At 40.5% G+C, this 24,689-nt stretch overlaps 1 protein-coding gene and 1 pseudogene across 5 annotated transcripts in view; one reads left to right on the plus strand and one right to left on the minus strand.

Moving 5' to 3' along the window:
* Window positions 1-24,230, minus strand: part of PHACTR2 (phosphatase and actin regulator 2) — a gene marked incomplete at its 3' end in the record, with an annotated part of 121,635 nt that extends 97,405 nt beyond the window's left edge. For 2 of the 4 annotated variants that reach the window (XM_080807243.1, XM_080807244.1), the window contains exon 1: window positions 23,969-24,230. In XM_080807243.1, coding sequence (XP_080663369.1) covers window positions 23,969-24,014 — 46 coding nt within the window. In that variant the 5' untranslated portion in view covers window positions 24,015-24,230. The remainder of the gene's footprint in view (window positions 1-23,968) is intronic. The other 2 variants (XM_080807241.1, XM_080807242.1) reach the window with 1 other exon arrangement.
* On the plus strand, window positions 19,359-19,691 carry LOC308345251 (NADH dehydrogenase [ubiquinone] 1 alpha subcomplex subunit 5-like; annotated as a pseudogene). Its single transcript has one exon. The product of its transcript is annotated as an NADH dehydrogenase [ubiquinone] 1 alpha subcomplex subunit 5-like (transcript).
* Window positions 24,231-24,689: the final 459 nt, after the last annotated feature.

Below are 24,689 nucleotides of genomic sequence, written 5' to 3' on the forward strand. Positions count from 1 at the left end.
TTAAATGTGAAAAATGTAAAAAGAAACTAGAGAATGAGTGAACTTTCTACATATCAATGTATATAGCATTACTTAAAAATCTGAGAATACAATTTTAGAGTTAGAAAAAATCTTGGTTGGTACAGGGAAAAACATTGCTTTTCATTAGCTGACTGCTTAAAGAATCATCAACATTAAGGTGATAATCAAGGCTAAAAATATTTTAATTATGTAGCCATCATCTTTTAAAATCCAGTAAGAGTAAAAAGAATAGAATGTAAACAAGAAACCAAATTTGAAGAAAAAGAATAGAATATGAAAAACACTGATATCTTAAGAGTCAAATGAAGTTATATTAGTCCCCTCGGAGGAAGACTGCCCTCATAACTCGACTCCATATTTGCCAATTTCCAGTCCTCTATGACTGAAAGAAGCTATAAAGTTATCTAAAGGGACCTGGGTAAGATCTGCCATTCAAATTAAACTATAGAGCTTTTTCAAAATAATCTTAAGGTATATTTACAGACGGTAAATGATTTTGTGTATGTAATCACCATCTAGATCAAAGTCTAGAATTATTTCCAGACCCAGAAAGCTTCCTTGTGCTTCTTTCCAGTCATAACCATCCTCTCCCACCCATTCCCCCAAATAACCATTGTTTTAACCCCTATTCCCACTGATTTATGTCACCTATTCTTGAACTTCAGCTTAGTGGACTTCTACAGCACACTCCTTTATAAAGGTCTGTCCTTTTTCACTGAACTTTATGTCTGAGAATCATCTAAACACATGAGCATTCCAAAGCAAAGTTACCTAGCTACAAAACGGAAATCTGCAGTCCTAGCAAGACCTCAGATGAGAGAGCACTCAAAAATGATAACCTTTATGCAAGCTCTTCTACTTATAAAGGATATCATTATTAATTTCTTTATCTGAAAAATGCAAATAACATCTCCCTTCCCTTGCCAGATTTCTGGGAAAGCTAATCCATCTATGATCTTTTGAGACTGCCCTGAAGCTCCCTGTACTGGAAGCTCACCTATGCAAGATGAAAGGTTAAGAAGCAGTTTACTGTCCATAAATAATGGCAGCTTTACGTTTATTTGCACTCTGCATATGAAATCACACAGCAGTTCCAAGACGTGCAATTTGTAGAAACACTGAGTACTAAGTTATCCATTATGGGAACTGCAACTGTGTTTAATACAGGGGTTCTACATTATCCTATATATATTAAAAAACTACCTGTGGATGGGGCACCTGGGGGGCTCAGTGGATTAAAGCCTCTGCCTTCAGCTCGGGTCATGATCCCGGGGTCCTGGGATCGAGTTCCACATCGGGCTCTCCGCTCAGAAGGGAGCCTGCTTCCTCTTCTCTCTCTGCCTGCCTCTCTGCCTACTTGTGATCTCTATCTGTCAAATAAATAAATAAAATCTTAAAAAAAAAAAACAAAAAAAAACTACCTGTGGAGAAACTGAGACCCAAGGAGACTATGTGGCTTCCCAAGTCATTAGCTAATGGCAAAGACATCATCTAGGTCATGTGATTCCTGAGTCTGTCCTCCTTGGAATACAACAGCTCTCTGAGTCTGTCCTCCTGGGAATACAACAGCTAAATTGACGAATTAGTAGCACCTCTTGGTAGCTCTAGAAGGGCATTATGATTCTTCGTAGGGCAAAAAGCAAAGAAGATGTTGCACAATCAAGACAGGCAATAAATCTCAGTTACTGTTCTGGGTTTTAACCATCCAATTGGAATGGCTGACTGTAAGCCAAGAAGAGAGCTGAGTCCCACACCCGACTCTGCTTCTTAATAGCCCTATGACCCTCGGCAAAGACCTCAATATTTCATTGCTGAGATGAGGAGACTAGGTTATGTGATCTCTAGGCTTCTTTCCAATTTTAAAAAATTCTATGATTCTCATACTGATCTCATACTGATCTGTGCTGAATACATAGATCTTACAGGCCACATGAAGACCTGTTCTAAGTGCTTTATGAATGGTGTCTTCTTAACTGTCAAACGGCCCTGTAAGGTAGGGGCTTGTTAGCATTCCCACTTTGTAATGAGGAGGGTGAAGTCCAGAGAGAGCCAAGTAATTGGCCCAAGGTCACAAAGCCGGTAGGTGGGATTTAAAGTCAGTAGTTGGCCGCCAGGGTCTCCTCTGTACAAAATGGGTCAGAGGGATATGGGTGGGAATAGAGCTCTATTTTAAGAGAAGGCAAGACATAAACCCTAATGAATAATAACTCAGTTCTACCTCCAACCTCCTCCGTGGACTAACCCAAAGAATTACAGCAGGTACTGTTTGGCTCTGTAAACCAATGGCCCCAGTGTCTTCACAGTTTGGTTCATGCTAGTTGAAGGCAAAGTGTGTCCTTTGCTTATATTAACTACAGTCCTTTGTTTGCACATAATCCTTATTTACCATAGTATTAATTTTAGGAATTTGATATCTCCAGTTTTTTAACTTGTTTTTCTAATGGAGGCGGCCATTATTTTTAAACCCCCAAAGGGAAAAGCTACTAAAGACTTCCATCTGTCTGCAAGCACCGACAAAGAATTTCAGAGTTTAAACTCACGGCCGATAGGCCTGCAGAAAGAGCATGTTTGTGCAGCTGGAGGACATCCTGATGCTCGGACATGCCCAACAGCCCCTAGACTTGCTGCAGGATATTTAACAGATTAAATAATATCACTTGAATTTGGGGTTTAAAGAAACTGATCGAGTAGACAACAGGATCTCTTTGCAAATGGAAAATGAATTTTATTGTTAAATAAAAGCATTTTAAGTTTTGAATACCACTGTGATCACAATCAGCAAAGGGTTCTGTGAAAAGTTTTGATGGCTCTACGTGGAAATATCAAGAACTTTGCTAGTGAAGTGAAAAATAAGAAAGGAAGCAACTGTCTACCTTCTTTCCCTTACTAACCATATCCTACAACGCCCTGAGTCCGGGGTGGGGAGCAGGTCATGGTGTGTGGAGGTTGTGCTGTGTTTGTAAAAAAGGAGAAAAGGTCAACACATATCCACTGGGCAAGACATCAACGGAGCAAATTTTACTCCTGTATGTTAGGACAACAGCCACTCAGTTTGCTGAACACAGGCATAGGGATGAAACTTCAGGGGAGAAACTGGCAGATCTTATTCATAATGAAATTTCATAATTTTTAAGTAAGTGGCTAAATTTTGCCAGAGATACAATTATGAAAACTTTCCCATTGTGGATGAATATAACAGAAGTATTAATAAAATAACATATTAAATCTGGACTAATATCTTTAGGTCAAAAAGCTGGTGGATAAATAAGGGCCCTGAGAATCTACCTATAATGTGATAATACTGTTTATAGTCCATCAGTGCCCTGGCAGTCACGCCAAGTCACCAAGTCTGGTACCTGTGAAGAGAATGGTGGCCACGTGCATAATTCCAGACTATCCACCCAAGGCAGAAGTGAAACCTACAGGCTTATACAGTGTTGGGCAGGATGCTGAGAGGAGAATTTATGTCATGAAGAATCCCCAGGGCCCCAGATTTATATTCTTGTAGTTCAGTTAAGAGATGACTGCAACAACCAGGCATCTGAACTTGGAGAGCAGTGAAAATGAATTAGAAATGATGAATGGATCCAAGGGACATTGAGGAAGAAGTGAGGAACAGGGGGAACTGTCTAGAGAAATCACAGAGAATTCTATGGCCTGAAGCTCTTGGAGGTGTGGTGGAATGCCAAGAGAGGACTTGGAGAAAGACCTATGGCTTATGTTCAGGCCGCATGAACCTCAGGTATTGGCAGGACATTCAGGGGAAGATGTCCAGCAGACAGAAATACATTATTGGCACGCTAGCAGGAAGTCAATGTTGAAGTTACTTGGGGGAGTCTTCCAAACAAAAGCGGCAGTTGAGGGCCAGGGGGAAACGCTTAGAAAATGATTACATTTAGAAGGCAGTAGGCTGTACATAATAAAGAACCTTGGACTTCTCCTATACTGAGAATCATCAGGTATAAGACAGAGGTTAGTTTATTTGTTATAAAGTCACAAGTGTGGGGGATTCTAGGGCATGTTTATGGACCGAGGGGAAGAGCCAGAAGAGCAAGAGAACTGACTAACCACATGGGGATGGGCTTCTCTCGGGATAACAGTGAGACTCTGGGCGGAGGAGGAGAGCCTGAACCTCACTTGATGAATGTGAGGAAGTGAGCAGGACGTCAGGGGATGATGGCACCAGAGCTGTGAAGAGGAACACAGCAGGAGGGTATGCACTTCGAGGGAGATGCGCACAATACTGGAAGCAAAGCAGGCAGGAGTGGTAGCCAGGAGTGGCTCACATGTCCATGGTGAAGGATAGCAGAACCTCCATTATGGAGTTACCAAGGAAGCACTAACAAGGAGAGGTGGGTTCCAGACAAAAGAAGACAAGGAGGAAGGAGAGTTCCATAAAAATATGAAGTTGTAGAAAAATCTGTGTACTGTGGGATGGAGTCATGCATTCATAATTAATGTACTGAGCAACTATCATAGACAAGGTAATGCACCAAAGCCGTAATAGTGAGCAAAAACAGATTGGACCTCTGCCCTCAGGAAGCTTACCGTCTATGAGAGGGGCTGACATTATTCAAGTAACCATCATTCCAATACAGAAACCTGGCACGTGAGAGAACAGGGGATGTAAGTGGCTGGAGGGGCTCAGGGGTGGCGGTGTGGTGGTTGAGCACTCGTTCTTGTGACAGCGATGGCCTGACACACTCTCTAAGTTCTGTGTTAAAAATTCAGGGCTAAGCTGTTTGAGGGTTATGGAGATTTAGTCTAGTTTCATAACAGTGCTTAAAAGGTAGAAAGACTCCATCCAAATTAGGCAGGAAACTATTTAGAAGTCACTGAAAAGCAAAGGATTAACATTCCTTAGTTTGTAACATCTAATTGTGGGGGTGAGGGGGATGGAGGCAGGGAAGGGAGAGAATTCCATTAGTTGTCTTTTAAAAAAAAATAACTTTATAGTAATGATGGCCTTAGGGTTGAGTTTAATCTTTTTTTCACCAACACAGTCACTAAGGTGATTCCCACTTACAAGATGTTCTATTTTGGTTTCTTTCTCTTCAAACAACATGTGTGTCGAGCAATCATTCCAGAGAACAAGGTGTACCAGCAGGACTTGGGTAGAACACCACAATGAAAGGTTCTGAATCCAATCAGGGCACCATCAAGCCAACCATCTTATTCCAAAATTCTTTTCTGATATAATTTTTATTGAGATTTTCAATACTGGCCTAAAGGAATGTTGAATGTGTACTAGAATGATGTGGGGGGAAAGTCCATAACTGAATTCAAAAGCAGCTAGCTGCAATTCATCAACTTTTCCAGAAGCCATAAAAATAACTTTTAATTGTTGTTGTTATTAAACAAGTCGGGGGGAAAAAATGGCCTCTTCGAGGAGCAAGTATATGAAGAGAAAGTCACAGTGCTCCCTACTAGATTGAGAGTCCCATGAGGACAGGCATCAAAAGTGTTTTATTCTAGGTGGTGCCTCCACTCTGTACCCAGGCCACAGAAGGTACTTAATAAATATTTACAAAATGAACGACTAAATCATGGACAAATGTCTGGCAATAATGAATGTACAAGGCCTGGCCTACGTAGGCTATGATTTATTTTAGCAGGTCTTTAGATTTTTCATGCAGAGGAAATTGTTTCCAATGGTGCCCTCCTGCAGAACTCCAAATATTTTGAATGATAACATAACAAACACTAAAGTTTGAAATTGAGAAAATATCAAAGCCAGCAGGAAGGATGATTAACACTCATAAGAATGGTAGACATTGTTGACAAATTTTTCAGGTGAACAAAGACTGACTTTGCGGCTTACTGTGTCCTTTTAAAAAGACAATCCACCAAAAACAAACAACTGAGAAAAAACAGTTGGAATAATTTATATGTGAAATGATCTTTAAAGAATTTTGTATTTTTATATAGCAATGAGTGACAAAAAATTAACACCCCACACGGACATTTCCTTCTTCCTTCTCAAAACATGTTAGGCAACTCAGACTTTTCTGCAGTTTTCATCTTCTTTCTCCTAACTGGGGACTCAGACGGCAATTTAGTTTCATGATCAAGAAACCGGAAAGGCAAATTATCTGACTGAACTGAAACCAAGTCCAAATTGCCTTTGGTTTTCCATTGTTTTCAGGCATTACATGTGAGAATTTAAATCTCTCAGAAAATAGGCACCCACATAGAAAACTATAAAACCGTATTTTTCACCTGAGATAAATTCTGTCACATTATGACATTACGGATCTTTAGCTCTGTATCGATACTTTAGACTTTTGATTCACTAAATACATCAGGAAACTGGTAGAACTACAAGGTCCTCGGCATGGTAGCCCAGTAGTGCTACCGTGGCAGATACCTGACGAGACAATGCAACATGCCCGGTGGAATCATTCTTTAAGACTGGCAACCAGCAGCAAGTTTCTTCCCACTCAGAACAGAAAATACCACTTCTCTTATCTCACCTTTCAACTGAGAATCAAACATCTCCTGTTATACCAGTATCTTACAGGAGCAAACACAAATGGAGAAATGAACAACTCTTCCTGTGCTCTGTATTAAAGCTTCCAGAAAAGTAAGAAAATGTTTTATTTTATCCTTTAGCTTACTTGGCACCCTGGTGACACCTAGTATATGCTGAGAGAGAGAGAGAGAGGAAGGAAGGAAGGAAAGGAGACAGAGGGAGAATGGGAGAGAGGAAGAAAGGGAGAAAGAGTCTTTTTTTTTAAAAAGATTTTATATATTTATTTGACAGAGAGAGACACAGCAAGAGAGGGAACACAAGTAGGGGGAGTGAGAGAGGGAGAAGCAGGCTTCCCACTGAGCAGGGAGACTGATGCGGGGCTCGATCCCAGGGCTTGGGATCATGACCTGAGCAGAAGGCAGACACTTAACAACTAAGCCACTCAGGTGGCCCCAGAGAGTCATTTTAAGTAAAAACACAGACCTATTAATTTCCACTGAGAGAAAACATGGGCCTTGGGGCAGAAAGACTTGAATTTAATCATCTGTTCTTCTACTTCCTAGCTGGTAATCTTCGGCAAGCCATTCAAGCTTTCAGAACCTCCTCCTGATCCATAGGATGGGATAATACAATTTAGCATTTGGGTTGTTGCAAGGGTTAACAGAAATAACATATGTAAAGGGTCATACTGCATCACCAGTACGCAAGAAAGGCCAATGCCTTCTACTACTTCCTCTCCTACTCCTACACAAACAGGTGGAGAAGGGACTGTTAAAAGGTTTCAAGGGGAATAAACTCTAGAAAGTGGGTCATTTATGATCTGGAGCAACTGGGACGGTGAAATTTGTTTGAAAGCTATTTCCCCAGTCTTCTAGAGGGCTCTAGAAAAACAAAAATACCCTGTTCAAAACAGACTCCTGCACAGAGTCACCTGTGTTCTCCACTGGTCTTGGGCCAATTGCTGAGAGCAGCAGAGACCAACTAGCACTCAAGGGAAATTACCATCACCCTGCAGCAGAAACACCCTGAGGAAAGTCACAAAGCAAAAAGGCTGACATCACCTATAAGAACAGGAGAGAACAGCTAGAACTGGATTTGTCTCTATTTCCCACCAGAGGGGAAGGCACACAGTTTATTTTTATACTTGTACCTGCAAAAAATAAAAAAGTAAAGTAAAAAAACACACAAATCTATTTTACTCAAAAGACCTATTGCACACTTGGTTAATTCTTACTGAACCATGTTGAAAATTCAGTTATCAAACTGTCTACATCTCGTTGAGCTACAAGTTGTTGCTTTTAAAAGCCTGTGTTAGTCACTATAGCAGCCAAACACAGGAAGTTGCATTTTACTCCTGTTTCCAAATATGTCTAGTGTCAAAATCTGAGGAGAAAAAGCTCCATTTCATGTTTCTATTAACTTCATATTCCTTACAGTTAAGGCCACCTTTAAACTCAACATCGATGCCTAAGTCCTAAAGGACTCACATTTACTGAGAATCATCATCTATTGGACTGGCTAAGAAATCATTATCAAAGGGACCCGTGTTTATTCTGTACCACTTCCTTTTTGAGATCTAACAGGAACCTTGTGCTCTTTCTTTTTTGCCCCCAGGACTAGATACCAGGCAATGAAAATAACAGACTGACACAGCAAAAACCATAAGAACTGAATGAAATCCTTATCAGTTATTTCCACTGTATATAATAAGACTTCATCTTTAGGTCTTAGGATATTGAATTCTAAATCTGAAATATCAGGGTCAAATCCACAAAAAGTGTGTTCACTTGGAAGAACACCAGTGTTCTGTGACTTTTTTACCATCCTTACATTGAGTGGCCGATTCTAATCTACTCGATGCCTTAAAACACTAAAGTGACAGGCTCCCAACTACAGGGTGTGGAGCTTGGCTGAGAATTCCTGCACACCCCCAACCCCCACTCCACCACCCTTTGGATTCAGATCAGAATCCAAACAGATCCAAAACAATTGGGTCTTGCATGGAGCTTTTTAGGAATGCCTTGTATCTCAGCCATCTCAAGATCTTACTTCTAGGAAACTCCTGGCCCAAAAGATGCCAAAAAATTAAGTCATCTCTTAGGTGTCTGAAGAGTTTTCAACCCCTTTTGAGGGATGATCTAGGATTGCTAGATTCTGAGGCACCCATTTTACTTGTGTGCTTACATGGCTTGAGGTACCAGTTCCCTTGATATTAAAGAACCGTGAACCTCACCGAGGTGGGTATCTTTTGGAAGCACTATTTTCATGCCTTGTGACAAGGTGAACAAGTCCACCCAATCTGTCCACCCCAGTGAAGAGTTTAAGGAGACACAGGAAGCCATTACCAGAAGCCTGCTAGATGTTTTGCAATGTGTATGGGATATAATACAAATGTGTTTAGTCACACATGAATCGTCTTTGAATTGCCAACCTGACTCAATGGGGTTGCTGCATTTCCTGGTGAGAACATTTTTTTCTGGCTTTACTCTGACAGGTGCTTTAACATTATCTTTCTTTAGCATCCCTATTCATTCTATTTCTTATTTTAGCAGCTTTTTGTGAAGAAACATGTCACTCTGCTGGATATCAAACACATCTAAGATAATAAAAGCATACACAGTAAGAAAAAATCAAACACAGAAAAGACGAGTATCTATGTAGTGACGTTTAGGAATAAGGCATCTCTCTAAAAAGTGTGCCTGGGGTGCCTGGGTGGCTCAGTGGGTTAAAGCCTCTGCCTTCGGCTCAGGTCATGATCCCAGGGTCCTGGGACCGAGCCCCGCATCGGGCTCTCTGCTCGGCAGGGAGCCTGCTTCCCCCCGCCCCCGCGCTCCCCACCACCTGCCTCTCTGCCTACTTGTGATCCCTGTCTGTCAAATAAATAAATAAATCTTTTAAAAAAAAAAAAGTGTGCCTCACATTTAGGAAACTCAGAGATATAAAACTAGTCAGGAGGTACGTATATAGTTGCTGACCACACTGGGATGGCCCTCTTCATAAGCACTGTTTTTCTTAGCGTTACACCATCAATGTGGCGTTCTACTCAAGAGGTCATTATTTCTAACACAAATATGGCAGAAACAGTGTTCACATAGACTATTTTTAATCCTGCCACATATAATCTTTACATTCCACGCTCATCTCTTAAGTGGCACTGCCTGGTGACCTAGGTTGGTTCCCATTCCTGAAACACACCTTCAATGCATCCTCTTCCTCAGGTTATTTCTACTCAATATGTGGCACTGTCGAAGGTGAGAAGGAAAGCAGCTATAATCTGTTAGGAAGTGGAACTAAAGAAACCAGAAAAAAGACAATGGATCTTGGGTATTTATGGGCTATTGTGAATGGATCTCAGTTTGTAAGCTTGTTTTAAGGACACTGTTATGGCTGAATTTTGTCCCCCCAAATTCATCTGAAGTCGTCACCTCAAGTACCTCAGAATGTGACTGTATTTGTATATAAGGCCTTTAAAGAGGTATTTAAGGTAAAGTGAGGTCATAATGGGTGGGCCCTAATCCAATGACTCGTGTCTTGGTAAGACAATAGAGACTGGATAGACTTGTACGTTCATAGACCATATGAGGATATGGCAGAAAGTGGCCAGGAGAGAGCCTCAGAAGAAACCCAATCTTGATCTTGGACTTCTAAGTCCTAAGTACTAAGTTCTCAGACTCCAGAACTGTGAGAAAATGAAGTTCTATCATAGGTATTTGTTACAGCAGCTCTAACAAATGAATACAGACTTTTACTACTGCCCGTAAAGCTGTTTATTCACACGCTCAAGACAGAATGAAAATGTCACACAGCTTCCAAACTCATCTCTACCCCACTCCACCTAACAGCGGGGAAAAGAAAAGTTCCTTAAAGGCTTCTGGTACGATCACTTAGAAGGGCTTTATAAATTAAAACACCTTTTGTCATTTGAAAAAAGAGGTATCCGTGTGTTCTGACAGTCCATGCAGGGTCTGATGACTAAAGGGGATTAGGTCTTTTTAAAAGCGTACAGTTCTAGATCCTTCTTAAAATCTCCAGTTTGATTTTACTCTTTTCGTGTTTTCTTTACAAAATTGGCAGCCGAGTACTTTCCAAGTGAGAGAACACTAGTTACGCACATATGTATATAATTCCATTTTAGTAGACTTTAGGAAAATGAAACACTGCTCTGTTAGGCACACAGGAACATTCAACATGAGCTCAGTTAACTCGTTCTGGCTTATTCCAAGTTTCCATCCTCAGCCGGGTCCTCCACAGACAGCCTGGCAGGTCAGCGCGAGTTAAATTTACAGATGTAGAAATATTCTGAAAAACACAGAGTCCCTTTAAATAGATGAATTTGGCAACTGCGATCCTGAATCACCCTGTCAGGTTGCCCTGCTCAGTCCTGTGGGCTACCCAGCTGTGGTCAGAAACATTTTTATTCTGGAAGGAAGGTCCAAGGCAATGCGCAGCAGGCCCTCGTCAGGGCACCTTAGACAAACAACAGTGGCCTTTCCTCAGGGAGGCTGAGAAACCCTTTAGAAAAAGCTTTTAAGAGACCCCAATTAAGACTGGAATTTACTTCACACCAGGCAATGTACTGCAAAACAGGCACTTCATTGAAAGGAAAGACCCCTGAAGTACAAACAGAGGCAAAAATAAAAAGCCAAATGTTTCCAAAAGGAACACATGAAAAGAATTTTTAAATAAATGATTGCTTCCTCTTGAAGTTTTCAGAATTTGCTGCCCACATTTCTAAAAGAGAAAAGGGTTCGGCCTCCTTTTTATAAAATGGATCTTACTAAAATCTTTCCTATAGTCCCCTCCCACGCATTATTAAACACCTGTTTTCATCCAGCCCCCTGCTCTGTCACTTTGGTTCCTCCTCAAGTAATTAGCATGCAGCCACCTCAGATGAAGTTCAAGGAGGGTTCCTAAAAAGGCAACAGAGTCGAAATTCTGTATCCTTTCCTCAAACAGTAATTGTCATTCTACAGATAACTTTTTTTTCCCTTCAAATATAACTACATTTACCTCAAACCTGACGAGTGTGGGAAATGAATTATTTTGCAGTTTATAATAGTAGCAAAATGTACATGAGAGCAAAAAAAAAATTCTGGCAAAGAGATTTTGCCAAAATTATACTTGACAATGGGAATACTTGCTCAGGAACAGGACATATTAATGACCAAATTTATCAAGACACAGGTACAGAACATCTGTGTTTTTGAACTGGACATTTTGTAACTTCTACATCATGTCAAGAGAAGACACATTGTTAATGAAAAGAAATTTTCATTTGAAGCCTCTTTTAAAACACGGCTAATCTCCAGAGGATATTTCTCATGTTAAGAACCTTCTGGAATCCTTGTTGAAAATTCAGATTCTAAGACCCCTCTCCAAAAGACGGATTTTGCTGTTGCCCAGAAGTGAGTATTTTCCCCCAGGCATGCTAGGTGATTCTCACCATCAGGCAAATTGGTAGAATACCATTATTACCACAGTAAACATAATTTTAAATTAGTTCATTCAGCTATAAAACATTAAATGTCCATAAAATATTTTTTAGACTATAACAGCAAGAGTAGATAGATCAAAGTTGAGTTCTCATGTGACAATCATTCGAGAAAATCTTTTGAAATTAATTAAAAGCTATGTGTTAAAGAGAAAAAATTATTCTTCTACGTCAATATTAATTGTGGTTAATTATAAGTGATAGTTGGGTATTTTTACATATTATAGCAAGTTTGCTTTGCTACCTCATGACCAGTCAAGCTATCAACCAAGTAGAAAGCCAGAATAAAGATGCCTTCTAGGAGTAGGTCTCAAAAAAACCAAGCCCCATGAGCTTTTCTCAAGAAGCTCTGTGTGCTCTGTCCAAATTTGGAAATAGACCCAGAAAAGATAAGATTCTGATCTAGCAACTGGGAGATCCATTCCAAGAGGGACGTGGAAGGACTCCCCAGGATGATCTGAAGAGAGATGCAGGGCAACAGCGGCAGCAAACTTAGAGGAAATCCAGTCCAATTTGGATTTACTTCTTACAGATAAACTTGACAGGATAACAAAAAGTGTTTGAACATACTGAGAAGAGATTTACAAAACTGGGGAAAGATTTGGGGATGAGTATGCAGGCCCCTTTGCAAGCAAACACAAACACCAGCAAGGAAAGCAAAAGTCATGCAGGAAAGAAAAAGTAATCATGGTTTACCACAAGGCTTAGCTATCATCAATTTTTACATAGTTATACACAATACTGTTCTAATCAAAAGTACAATCAAGAATGCTGGGAAGATGAGAACATGGAAGGATGGGAAATTCGTGATGGGCGGGGAGACAGGATTCAGAGAAGGCATGAAAAGCAAAGCTATGTCTTCAATTTCCACACTGTGAGGTCAGTAACAATGGGTCATGCTGTACAATCGACAATTAGCAATGTAAGCATGCTATTTAGAAACTGGAGGTAAATACTAAAGAATCAGTTTAAACAACTGTAAACTTCTTGGACACTATTTAACTTTCCATTCAGTTCCTATCACTCTAATAAGATCTGACCTGGCCAGCCTGCACCATTCATTTATTCAACAAACAGCTGTGTCAAGCACAGTTGTCACAATTAGAAAGCAGACTGGGGAACAAGATAAGGTCTCTTAGCTCCTGGAGCTGAGGTTCTAGTGAAGGGAGACAATGACATACAGGATAACCTGAGAGACAGATGGGTACAATGAAAAAGCAGAGAACTGTGGCTTGGGGCGGGTGCACAGGCTCCTCTGAAGAGGGCTGGACAAGGACGGTCTCCAAAGCAGGTCATGCTGGAAGACAAGGAGTCAACTTTGAAAAGAGCTAGTGGAAGAGTGTCCCTTACGTCCTGGATAGAGAGAGCAGCAACTGTGAAGGTCAAAGGTAAAAATGAGCCAGGTCTGTCTGATGACTGAAACAGGGAGTAAAGCTGTAGTACAGGGGTGGGGGTGGGGGCAGGGGCTGGGCAATGGGGGAGGGGCAGGAACCAAGGATCGTAGAGGATCAGGAATGGCCTGGAGGGCCAGAGTATGAAATCTAGAATTCATTCCAAGTGCACTAGGAAGACACAGGAAGGTTGTGAGTAAGGAAGTGACGTGATTTATGTTTTAAAACATTACTTTAGGAGTTGTGTGGAACAAGAATTGCAAAAGGCTGAGAACAGAAGCAGGAGATCAGCTTGAGTCCACTACAGCTGTCCATACAATGAGCAGTCAGGTTTGGACAGTGGCTGTAAAGGCAGAAGTGAAAGGCCTGGAGATACATTCTGAAAGGAAAAGGTACAAGATGTGTTGGTTTGCTGTGAAGGGGAAGGAAAAACTCAAGGAGGACTCCTCGACTTTCGGCTAGAATGAGTGAGTAGCTGGAAGTATCATTTGGGGACATGCAGAAAGTTAAGGGAAGTTTTGGAGGGTAAACTCCAGCCTTCTGTTGACATCTTTTTTTTTTTTTTTTAAGATTTTATTTATTTATTTGACAGACAGAGATCACAAGTAGGCAGAGGAGGCAGGCAGAGAGAGGAGAGAGCCCAATGTGGGGCTCGATCCCAGGACCCTGGGATCATGACCTGAGCCGAAGGCAGAGGCTTTAACCCACTGAGCCATCCAGGCGCCCCTCTGTTGACATCTTTTACCTATGAGATGCCCATGAGAGACCCAAGCAGACCTGCCCAATAGACAGTAGCAGATCAGAGCCTGGAAGCACAAGGCAAGGGCGGAGTTGCAGATAACAACCTCCCCACCCCCACCCCATCCCTGGGATCAGGTGTTCACTTCACCTTGCTGGATTACTGGAGCCAGACCTCTTGGTTGTGCCTTGGGTCTCCCCCAGGAAATCAATACTGCATATGATAGGCAGATTCGTCCCCCTGGGGCAAAACTCTGATCGTTTCTCATTTGATAAAAAACCTTCAGTGGTTCCCACCACCTGTGTGGGCCAGAATTCTTATTCCCTCTTCTGTACTTTTCGGCCTCCCTGACAGTTCTCCAGGGGTCCCTTTCCTTTCACCTTCCCTTCTGCCTGACTCCACCGAGTGGATGAGCCTTCTAGGCACAGACCCCGGTGGGCAAGGTTTGCATATGATTCCTTTTTGAATCTTCCCCCACAGCCCAGCACAGAACCTTCCACGTAATTACTTTAGTTGGACGAAGGTGCCACCCGTTTTCCTTTGAATACCGCTTCACAGAGTGAGCCCGATTTGCAGGAATATATTCACTCAGCACGTCCCAGCACAGCCTTCTAGGTTATTTAAGCAAAACACCAGTTCAGTGCCTTTGTCAACCCAAATTCCCTTAGTGTTAACGGCTGGAACATCATCCTTGCCAGGTTTATATGAACAAAAACACCCAGCCCCTTGAAACCAAAATAAATGGAGGAGTAGTAAGCAAATATAAATGATAACAGACCAAACTTCTAAAAGTAATGTTATTTGCCCATTCCTTTCTGGGGAACAGAAACTGTTGTTTTTGGTTTGGGTTCCCCTGCTTCAGATGTCAGTGGAATAGAGAGTGGACCAGAAGTGTTTATTTTCTTAAGACTATTTCTACCTCAAGAACACTTTTACATAAATTGAGTCCTCACTAAATATGTATCTCTACTCCCAAGAACAGAGACCCAAGAACAGGCAGTTAAAGTCCCTCAAGACAAGAAAACGCATTGTAATTTTCCTTTATTCAAGTTAAAGAGACTTAGAGAACCAACAACCCAGAACCCTCATCTTCCTCTCTACTGCATTAAGTAGGCAAAAGGTGAAGTCTGACTCCCCCACTGATTGTTACCCTCTCCAGCTTCTGAAGATAAAATACACTGAAGCTAAAAATATCGGGGATATTACTCGTGATCATACCTGATGAGCTATGGACCAAAGAGAAGTAAATGAAGTTCAAAAGTTTGCTCATTTTCTTTCTCTCCAAGTGAGTGATTGCATTTGCGTTACGATCAAACAGGCTAAGAAAAAAATTCAACCCAAAAAGAAGATGGCTGTGGGAGGACTGATATTTTTGTTTTCATCATGGAATTCACAAGAAAAAAAGCAGCTGAAAAACAGCCAACGAACTTAAAACAGAGTCCGAGGACAGCCAGAGAAAAGCTAACATACTTGTAGGTCAGCTCGTGGCTTTAATTCCAGTGGAGGTCCAGTTGGACACAGGATGTGGAAGTCCTGGTTATGTTCGGGTTCAAAGCAGAGGAAAGTCAGGACTGTCACACTACCTCCTCAGCAATGAAATTCCCCTCTCTCTCTTTCTCCCCACCCCCATCTAGATTTCTCTTCATGCACATATTTTTAAAAAAGAATTTTTATTTTAAACCTGCCTTTTAATATTTTTATTTATTATAAAAATAACTTTTCAAAATTATGTTTTACGCCATTTTCTTAAAAGATTTATTTATTTATTTATTTATTTGAGAGAAAGAGAGTGCCCGCGAGCAGCGGGGAGAAGCAGAGGGAGAGAAGAATCCTTCAGCAGGCTCCCTGTTGAGCGCACAGCCCACGCGGGGCTCGTTCCCAGGACCCTGAGATCATGACCTGAGCCAAAATCAAGAGTTGGCTACTTAAGGGGTGCCTGTGTGGCACAGCTGGTTGAATGTCAGACTCATGGTTTCAGCCAAGGTTGTGATCTCAGGGTCCTAAGACTTCTGCGATGGGTTCCTGTTCAAGGAGGACTCTGCTTGAGACTCTCTTTCTCTCTGCCTCCCCGCCCGCCCACGCGTGTGCACCTGCATGTACATGCTCTCTCTCTCCCTCTCAAATAAACAAATCTTTAAAAAAAGATGAGAGTTGGCCGCTTTACCGACTGAGCCACCCAGGCACCCCATATTTTACACCATTTTTAAATGGCTTATTTCATTATATAACTGTATCCCAATTAATTGAAAAAAATTTCTTGGTGTTCTACTGCTACTTCCAATTTTGGGCTTTTAATAAACACTGTCCCAGTGGGTGAGTAATTATTTCCCTTTCAATACGCTCCCAAAAGTAGAACTGCTGGGTCTGAGTGTATGCATATTTTAAGGGGTCTAATACATATTACCAAGCTGCTCTTCTGATAGTTTGTGCCAATTTAAACTACCACGATTGTCTGAGAATCATTCTTTTAAATCCTTTCTCAATTCATAGGTGATCAACGGCATCTTTTTTTTCATTGAACTGTTGAAACTATTTCATATACCAATTGGTAAATTATGTCTCTTTGATTGAGCAACTGGGCAAATTAACTGTTGTGTTTTAGTTTTCACCATCTGTAAAATGGGGATATTAATAGTAGTTACCCGTTAGGGATGCTGTGAGGATTAAAAAGTAAATTCAAAGGACACTTGGGTGGCTCAGTTGGTTAAGTGGCTGCCTACTGCTCAGGTCATAATCCCAGGGTGCTGGGATCCCCACAACCGGCTCCTAGCTCAGCGGAGAGCCTGCCTCTCCCTCTGCCATGCTACTCTGCCTACTTGTGCTCTCTCTCTCTCTCTGTCAAATAAGTAAATAAAATCTTTAAAAAAAGTTAATTCAAGCAAGGTACTTAGAATAGTTCCTCACCTACAGTGAGTTCACAATTATAGCCATCAGATATTTTGAAAAATGCCTATTCATGTTCTTTTCTTGTTTTTCTATTTGAGCCTTTATTTTTTTCTTACTGATTTTTAAGGGTCTTAGTATGTTAAGATATTTATCATTATTTTCCATATACAATGCAAATATTTTGTTGACTTTATGATTTCCTTTTTCAATTTGCTGATGATGGGTTTTTTTGCTATACAGAAGCTTAAAAACAGTATCATTAAATCATTCACTTTAAATCAGAACAAGTTACAGAGATGAGATAAACAGCAAAGGAGAACATGATTCTTAACTCTGGTTTGTAAGAAAGAAAAGAATTAATTGATTCGACTACATGAAAACAGTTTTTACGAAAAACAAACAGATTTAAGAAAAAAAATGTTTATAATACATGATAAGCACAAGGCTAATCTCCTTAACACAAAAATCTCTAAGATTTGTTATAAGCAATTCAGAGAAAAAGAAATACAAAAGTTCTACTTCACTCATAATCGAAGTGAGCTATCCCTTTTTGCTTATAGACTGACATGGATTTTTTTCAAATTAATTATGCATAACATTGTGGTCATGTTTAGTTGTGCACAGTGTTCACTGCACAAGGGCATCTAGGCCAGGGAACGAGTTGGGACTGAATTCCTGCTCATGTTCCACTTGTTAAATCCTGTGCCTACAGGGCTTCCTCACCCAGAGGGAGTGACTTCAGTTTCTCACAAAGCTCTGTACCGTCTAAGAGAGATCCTGATATGCATGCGGTATTGGTGAGAGTTCAGAAAAAGGAATTTTCATATACTGAGCAGATATACTGATATACAGCCTCTTGAGAGTAACTTGGCAAAGACTATCAAAATAAAATATACAAATCTTTTGACTTGACAATTCCACTGGTAGGATTTTACTGTTCCATGTAGTTCAAGATGTTTAGATAAGGATGTTCATTTCAGCATTTTTCATAATAGCACACACACAAAAGAACCCCAGAACAACGTAAAAATACAAACATAAAATATAAAAACATAATAGAGCTTTTAAAAAATTATGATATGTGTACATATTATAAAATTGCTTGTTTATAGGATTAAAAATATCAATACGGAAATATTTTGAAGTTACATTACATGAAAAACTCAAACTCTAGAGCAGTAGTATACAATAGGTCTTGCTTGTGTTTTGATAAAGATACATATACTTGAATGAAAACTTTCTGAAAACAAAACAAAACAAAAGTTGCTCATTGCAGGGTGTAATTGGGAAGAGACTGTGGGTCTGGGAGGGAGAAAAACTCACTTTTAGCCTGAATTGTTTTATAAATTTTTACTTCTGATCATGTGCATGTTATTTTCATTAAGGAAAATAAACTCTATCCATTTTTGCCTTCGTGATCTCTTCCTACACCAGGTTTACACAGAAATGGGTGAGTATTCTGGGCAGGACCTGGGCCTGACCAAACTATGAAAACCCAGAAACACGGATAGACAGAGGTTCTATCATGGCCTAGGTGTGATGCTGAATACTTTATTTACTTGTTCCCTGTCTCCTAAAAATTAAAGAGTGGCTTTCTCTACCCTTTTACTGAGGCCAAGAAGCCAAGAGTTGGTCCATGTGACACAGTGGGGGTGGGGTGGTGCTGAAGAAGATGGGAGGAATGGTTACTAGATTTAGACACCACCCTTCAGACAAGAGAGCCAGAACAACAGACAATTCTTAAAGTAAAAAACAAACAAATATAACCTTCATTCATATGACCATTGGCTTAAAGTGATCAGGCTGTTCATTGAGAATATTTGTTGATTGATTCATATATTCAACAAACATTTATTGTGTCCAATCTACCATGCCTTGTACTTGGTCAGCAGAATATTGAAGTCTCAATGCTTTGGGGGCACAAGGCCCGAGGCTATTGAAACCACCCTCCTTGGAGACATATCTGTTTAGCCTATGCTTAGAAATAATGGATCTAATGCTCACTAAAATACTAGTAAACCAAATTCAGCAATACTTAAAAGGGATTATGCAACATACCCATGTAAGCCTTATTCCAGGAATGCAAACTTGGTTTAACATCTGAAAATCAATTAATGTACTATACCATATTAGTAGAATGAAGAACAAAAAACCGTATGAATATCTCAACAAAGGGAAAAAAAAAAAAAGCCTTTGACTCCTCATGACAAAGATGCTCACAAACTAGGAACAGGAGGGAACTTTTTGATAAAAAGGCATCTGTGAAAAACACAGACAACTTGACACTAAAAAGTAAAAACTGCTTGTTCCCCCATTAGATCAGGAAGAAGACAAGAACATTCACTCTTGGGCTCTGTCATGGCGGCTTTGCTGAAGAAGACCGCCAGCCTTGAGGGACTGGCTGTATGTGAGACACACAAGAGGTTAAGACTATCATACACAAAGATTCGTGATGTTCTTGGGCAAATTCCTAAAAATGCAGCATATAGAAAGTATACAGAACAGATTACAAATGAAAAGCTGAGTATGCTTAAAGCAGAACCAGATGTTAAGAAATTAGAAGTCCAGCTTCAGGGTGGCCAATTAGAAGAGATGATTCTTTAGGCTGGAAATGAACTAAGTCTGGCAAGAAAAATAATGCAGTGGAAATCATGGGAGCCCCTAGTGGAAGAACCTCCTGCAAATCAATAGAAATGATCAATATAATCATGATTAAATGACTAGTGTGTTGATGGGAAACTGATGTAATTAAACATTCTGCTAACATTTTTTTAAAAAGTTCACTCTTGCCACTTCCATTCAACATGATAGTATATAAAAAGTAAGGGCAATTAGACAAGGAAAAAAGATAAAAGGCATTCAGACTGGAAAACAAGAAGGGAAATTATCTCTATCTGTACCTGATTTTGTATATAGATCTTGTATATAGAAATCCTAAGGAATGCATTGAAAAACTATTGGGACTAAAAATAAGTTACACAAGTTTGCAGGGTATAAGATCAATATATAAAAATTTATTTTTGTATATCTACATGCTAGGCAGCAACATTCTGAAAATGAATTAAGAATATAATTTCATTTATAATAGCATCAAAAATAATACACAGGGATAAATTTAAAAAAGAAAAAGCAATACTTATACATTGAAAACAACAAAACATCATGGAAAGAAATCAAAGACGATCTAAATAAAGAGAGAGACATTTGTGTTCACAGACTGAAAAACTTGATGTTGTTTTTATTTTTAATACTTCATATTATTAGGAGAATAGTGTTATTCAACACAATCCCTATCAAAGTCCCAGCTGGCTTTTTTACAGAAACTGACATGCCAACTGATTCATACAAAAATGCAAGAGGACTAGAATAGCAAAAAGAATCTTGCAAAAGAAGCACAAAGTTCGGGCACCTGGCTGGCTCAGTTGGTAGAGCACACAGCTCTTGATCTCAGGGTTTTGAGTTCGAGCCCATTACTGGGTGTACAGATTACTTAAAAATAAAATCTTTAAAAAACAAAAATTTAAAAAAAAAAGAACAAAGTTAGATGACACACTCTTTTGTTTTAAAACTTAATACAAAGCTATGGTAATCTACACAGTGTGGCATATTAATAGACACACTGACTAATGGGACAGAAGTGAAGTATTCAGAAAAAACCCTTACATATACTGTCAGCTGATTTTTTTGACATGGTGCCAAGACAATTCAAAAGGGAAAGAATCATCTTTTCAATAAATAGTGTTGACAGCTAGATATCCACAGAACAAAACTGGAACCCTACAAAGCACCACACATAAATATTAACTTAAAATGTATCACAGACCTAAATGTAGGAGCTAAAATTATGAAACTCTCAGAAGAAAACTCAGGTGTATATCTTCTTGACATTGGTTACACAATGGTTTCTTAGATATAACTAAAAATACAAAGAAAAAGAAGATAAACACAAAATAATAAAAATTTCAAAATTCTGGGTACCTGGGTGGCTTAGTTGGTTAAGCGAGTGCTTTTGGCTCAGGTCATGATCCTGGAGTCCTGGGATTGAGTCCCACATCAGGCTCCCAGCTCCATGGGGAGTCTGCTTCTCTCTCTGACCTCCCCTCTAATGCTCTCTCTCTCTCTCTATCTCTTTCTCTCAAATAAATAAATAAAATCTTTTTAAAAATTTTTCAAAATTCTGAAAGGCACACCATATCAAGAAAGTGAAAAGACAATCCAGAGAATGGGAGAAAGTATCTGTAAATCACCTATCTGGTAATGACTTATCTCCAGTGCATAAAGAAGTCTTTTATCTCAATAACAGAAAGTCAAATTATCCAATTAAAATTGGGCAAAGGATCTGAATAGACATTTTTCCAAAGAAGACATACAGATGGCCAATATGTACATGAAAAGATGCTCAATGTCATTAGTAATTAGGAAAATGCAAATCAAAACCACGATGAGATACAACTTCACATTTACTAGGATGGCCACAATCAAAAAGATAAATAACAAGTACTGGCAAAGATGTGGAGAAATGGAAACCTTCATACACTGCTGGAGGGAATGTAAAATGGTACAGCTGCTTTGGAAAACTGCTTGGCAGTTCCTTAAAACATAACACAAACATAAAGTTACCATGTGACCCAGCAATTCCACTCTTAGGAATATACCAAAGAGAAATGAAAACATATGTTCACCAATAACTTGCACGTGAAGTTCATAGCAGCACTATTCATAGAAGCAAAACAGAAATAACCCAAATGTTCACCAACTGATGGATAGCTAAAATGTGGTATGTCCATACAGGGGAATGTTATTTGGCAATGAAAAGAAATGAAGTAGTGATCCATGCTACAAAACAGATGACCCCTGATAGTGAAAGAAGTTAGCCACAAAAGGGTGTGTGATGTATGTTTCCATTCATATGAAATGTTCAGAAACAGCAAATCTACAAAGCTAGAAAGTAGATTAGTGGTTCATTAGGATTGGGGCTGGCGGTTGAGTAGGCTGGGAAAAGAGATCGATGGTTGTGCAACACTGAATGCACTAACAAATAACAAACTGTACATTTTTAGTGGGTGAATTTCACGGTATATTAATTATATGTCAATCAAGTTGTTTTTAAAAAATAGAAATAATGGTTCTAACTGCATTTTTCAGAAATAATGATTAATGGTCTTCCTAAAACCTAGAGAAACAGATGCAGCCCTAAACTGAAAGTTCAAGAGACTAAAATCAAGAGAGTGAAAAGCAAGCTGACTTGTAGTCTATAATGATTATTTTATAAAAGCCCAAATCAAATATCTTTTATGGTCAAGCATAACTTTTTGTTTAAATTAATTTTTGTATAAACCAGCTGCACAATTTCTCAACATGGTTAGTCATTTTATTGGGATTTATAGCAATCTGGGTATTTTTTGCTATACTGGGTAAGAGCTAGGACAGTCATATTCTAAGATTCTATTCTGCTTCTTAGTGATCAGTTATGTAATATTCCTCGCTTTTCGTAAAGGCAAAATTCACTTTTCTAATATTAACCCTAACAATATTTTGCAGCAAAAGAACTAAATGCAGGGCAGTACTTTCTACTTGTTGTATTCGAATGCTGATTTAATTCTGTTTTACCAGTGCAGAAATTTAAAATATTAACTCTTCCTTAAAATGAAAGAAGTCACCCTGCTTTAGAGTAAGACAAAGGAAAGGAAGCCTCATTTGCACAAGATAGTTTACTCAAGTTAAGATCCTAATCAACACCCTCCCCTGCCCATCCTATCCCCAAAAGCCATCAATATGAAGTCTCTGATGTTCTAGAGCTTTGTACAACCTTGTCCTTAACAGGAAGGGAAGGTGTGATCTTTTTGGGGGGGGGATTTTGATTTCTCTCCTTTGTAGAGGGTTCCTCTGTGGACATTAAAATAAGCCCCAGCAAAGCTTATGATTTCTCAGGGTGTGAAGCTCCGCAGTATAAACAAACCCATGTGGGGGTAAGTTGGAATGATAGAATGCTATCTATCTGGGAGACATCCTGGAGCTGATTAAAAAAACCTTCATCTCTGCCCTGTCACTTCCTTTCAACAAGATCCTGTTAATGTTTACACAATTTTAAAAGTGTATCAGATATCTCAAGGAATAACGTAAAAGGCCCCTTTGAGGGTTTTTTTTTTTTAATGTTGGTGGAAAAATATCAAAATAGGGCCGTTTACATTTATTTCATTATCCAATCACAAGTAACGCCACCAAAAAGTTGTTTATCCCTACCCTGCTGGAGAAATGCCAAGCTTACCTTCCTTCCCTTTTTGAAAGAAAATGGAAAAAAACAAACTTTTTCAACAGATCATTGTATCTTAGAAACGTTACCCACGATTCCCTGAAACGAACTTCAGCCCTCGATAACTGAGTCTGTGAGGTACGTTTTCCCCAATGTTACAGCTTATGTGGCTAACAAAAACAAAACAATAGTCTTTAGAAACGATTAAGCCTTTTTAAAGTTAGTTTCTAAGTATTCAGAGTTCTGCCAGGATAAGAGAAAGCCATCAGCACTTCTACTCCGAAAACAAACCATAAATCAGTTGACAAGCTTGAAAGAATTCAGTCCTAGTCTGTTCGGAAGCCAAGCGTAAACACAGAAAAACCTGTTGGCACGTCTGTCTTGCTCTCTAAGTTTCGCGTTTTAAAAACACCGCAATACGCAAATGGCCTTTCTCGCAACTTTCAGGCTCGGGAGAAACTCAGATAAACACCCAGGCGAGGCATCTCCTACGGAAAATGGAGCCTGTGCCTTTAAGGTGAAATCGGCTGGATCCCAAAACGCATTCCACTTCTCCGCGACAAAGAGTTTGGGGGAGCGCTACCTCTCGGGTTTCTCCGAGGGACTTGGCGGCTATGGGCAGAGCCCGACCTGCCGCGGAGCCCTCCGCGGTCCCAGCTGCCCTGAGCAAGCCCAGCGCCCGCGCGGCGGGGCGCCCCGTGCGCCCCGGACTCACCGCTGCTGGGCTGCGGGGACAGCGTGGAGACCGAGGTCTGGCCCATGTCTGGGGTCGCGGGGCCAGGTCTGGCGATCACGCGGCTCCTTTGGTCCTTCGGTCATGGGTCCGCTCGCAGGCAGGTTTCCAAGCGCTCATTTCCCGGGCTGTGCGGAGCGGCCCTCCGGAATCCCTCACCTTCTCCCCCGCGCGGGTCTCCCAGCCCGGCCGGCCGCAGCCGGCGAGGCGGATCCTGCCCAGCGGATGCCTGTCATTCCTCTATGCAGATTAGCTGGGGTCAGGGGTCACGGGGGAAGAGGGAGGGGAGAGGGTGCGGGGGAGGGGAGGGGGTGAATGAGTGTAGGGGGCTGAGTAGTGGGGAGGGGAGAGGCCCCGCGGGTCCAGGGGCGCCCGCGGGGGCTGTGAGGCCGGCACCCCCCCCAGGGTAGTAGAGAGTTCAGGCGACTCCCGCTTCACTTAAAAGGTTCAATGTCAAATGATCCCTTAGGGCTATAAGAAAAGGAATTAAAGTACTTAGTCACGGTACTTAATTTAACAAAATTTGTTCTTTAAAGTTGATTTCTTCCTCACGTTCTGTTGGCACTGCTGCAGGACTGGTAGATGTCTGCTGTGTGGGGCTTTCCTCCTTAAGTTAGCTTCCTTTCAACGAACAAAAAAAATTAGTGGCCTCAGTTACGCTGAACAATTAATCTGATAGACGGTTCTATGTGTGAGACCAGCA

Source organism: Martes martes, assembly GCF_963455335.1.
Source record: "Martes martes genome assembly, chromosome: 6".
NCBI lineage: Eukaryota > Metazoa > Chordata > Mammalia > Carnivora > Mustelidae > Martes > Martes martes.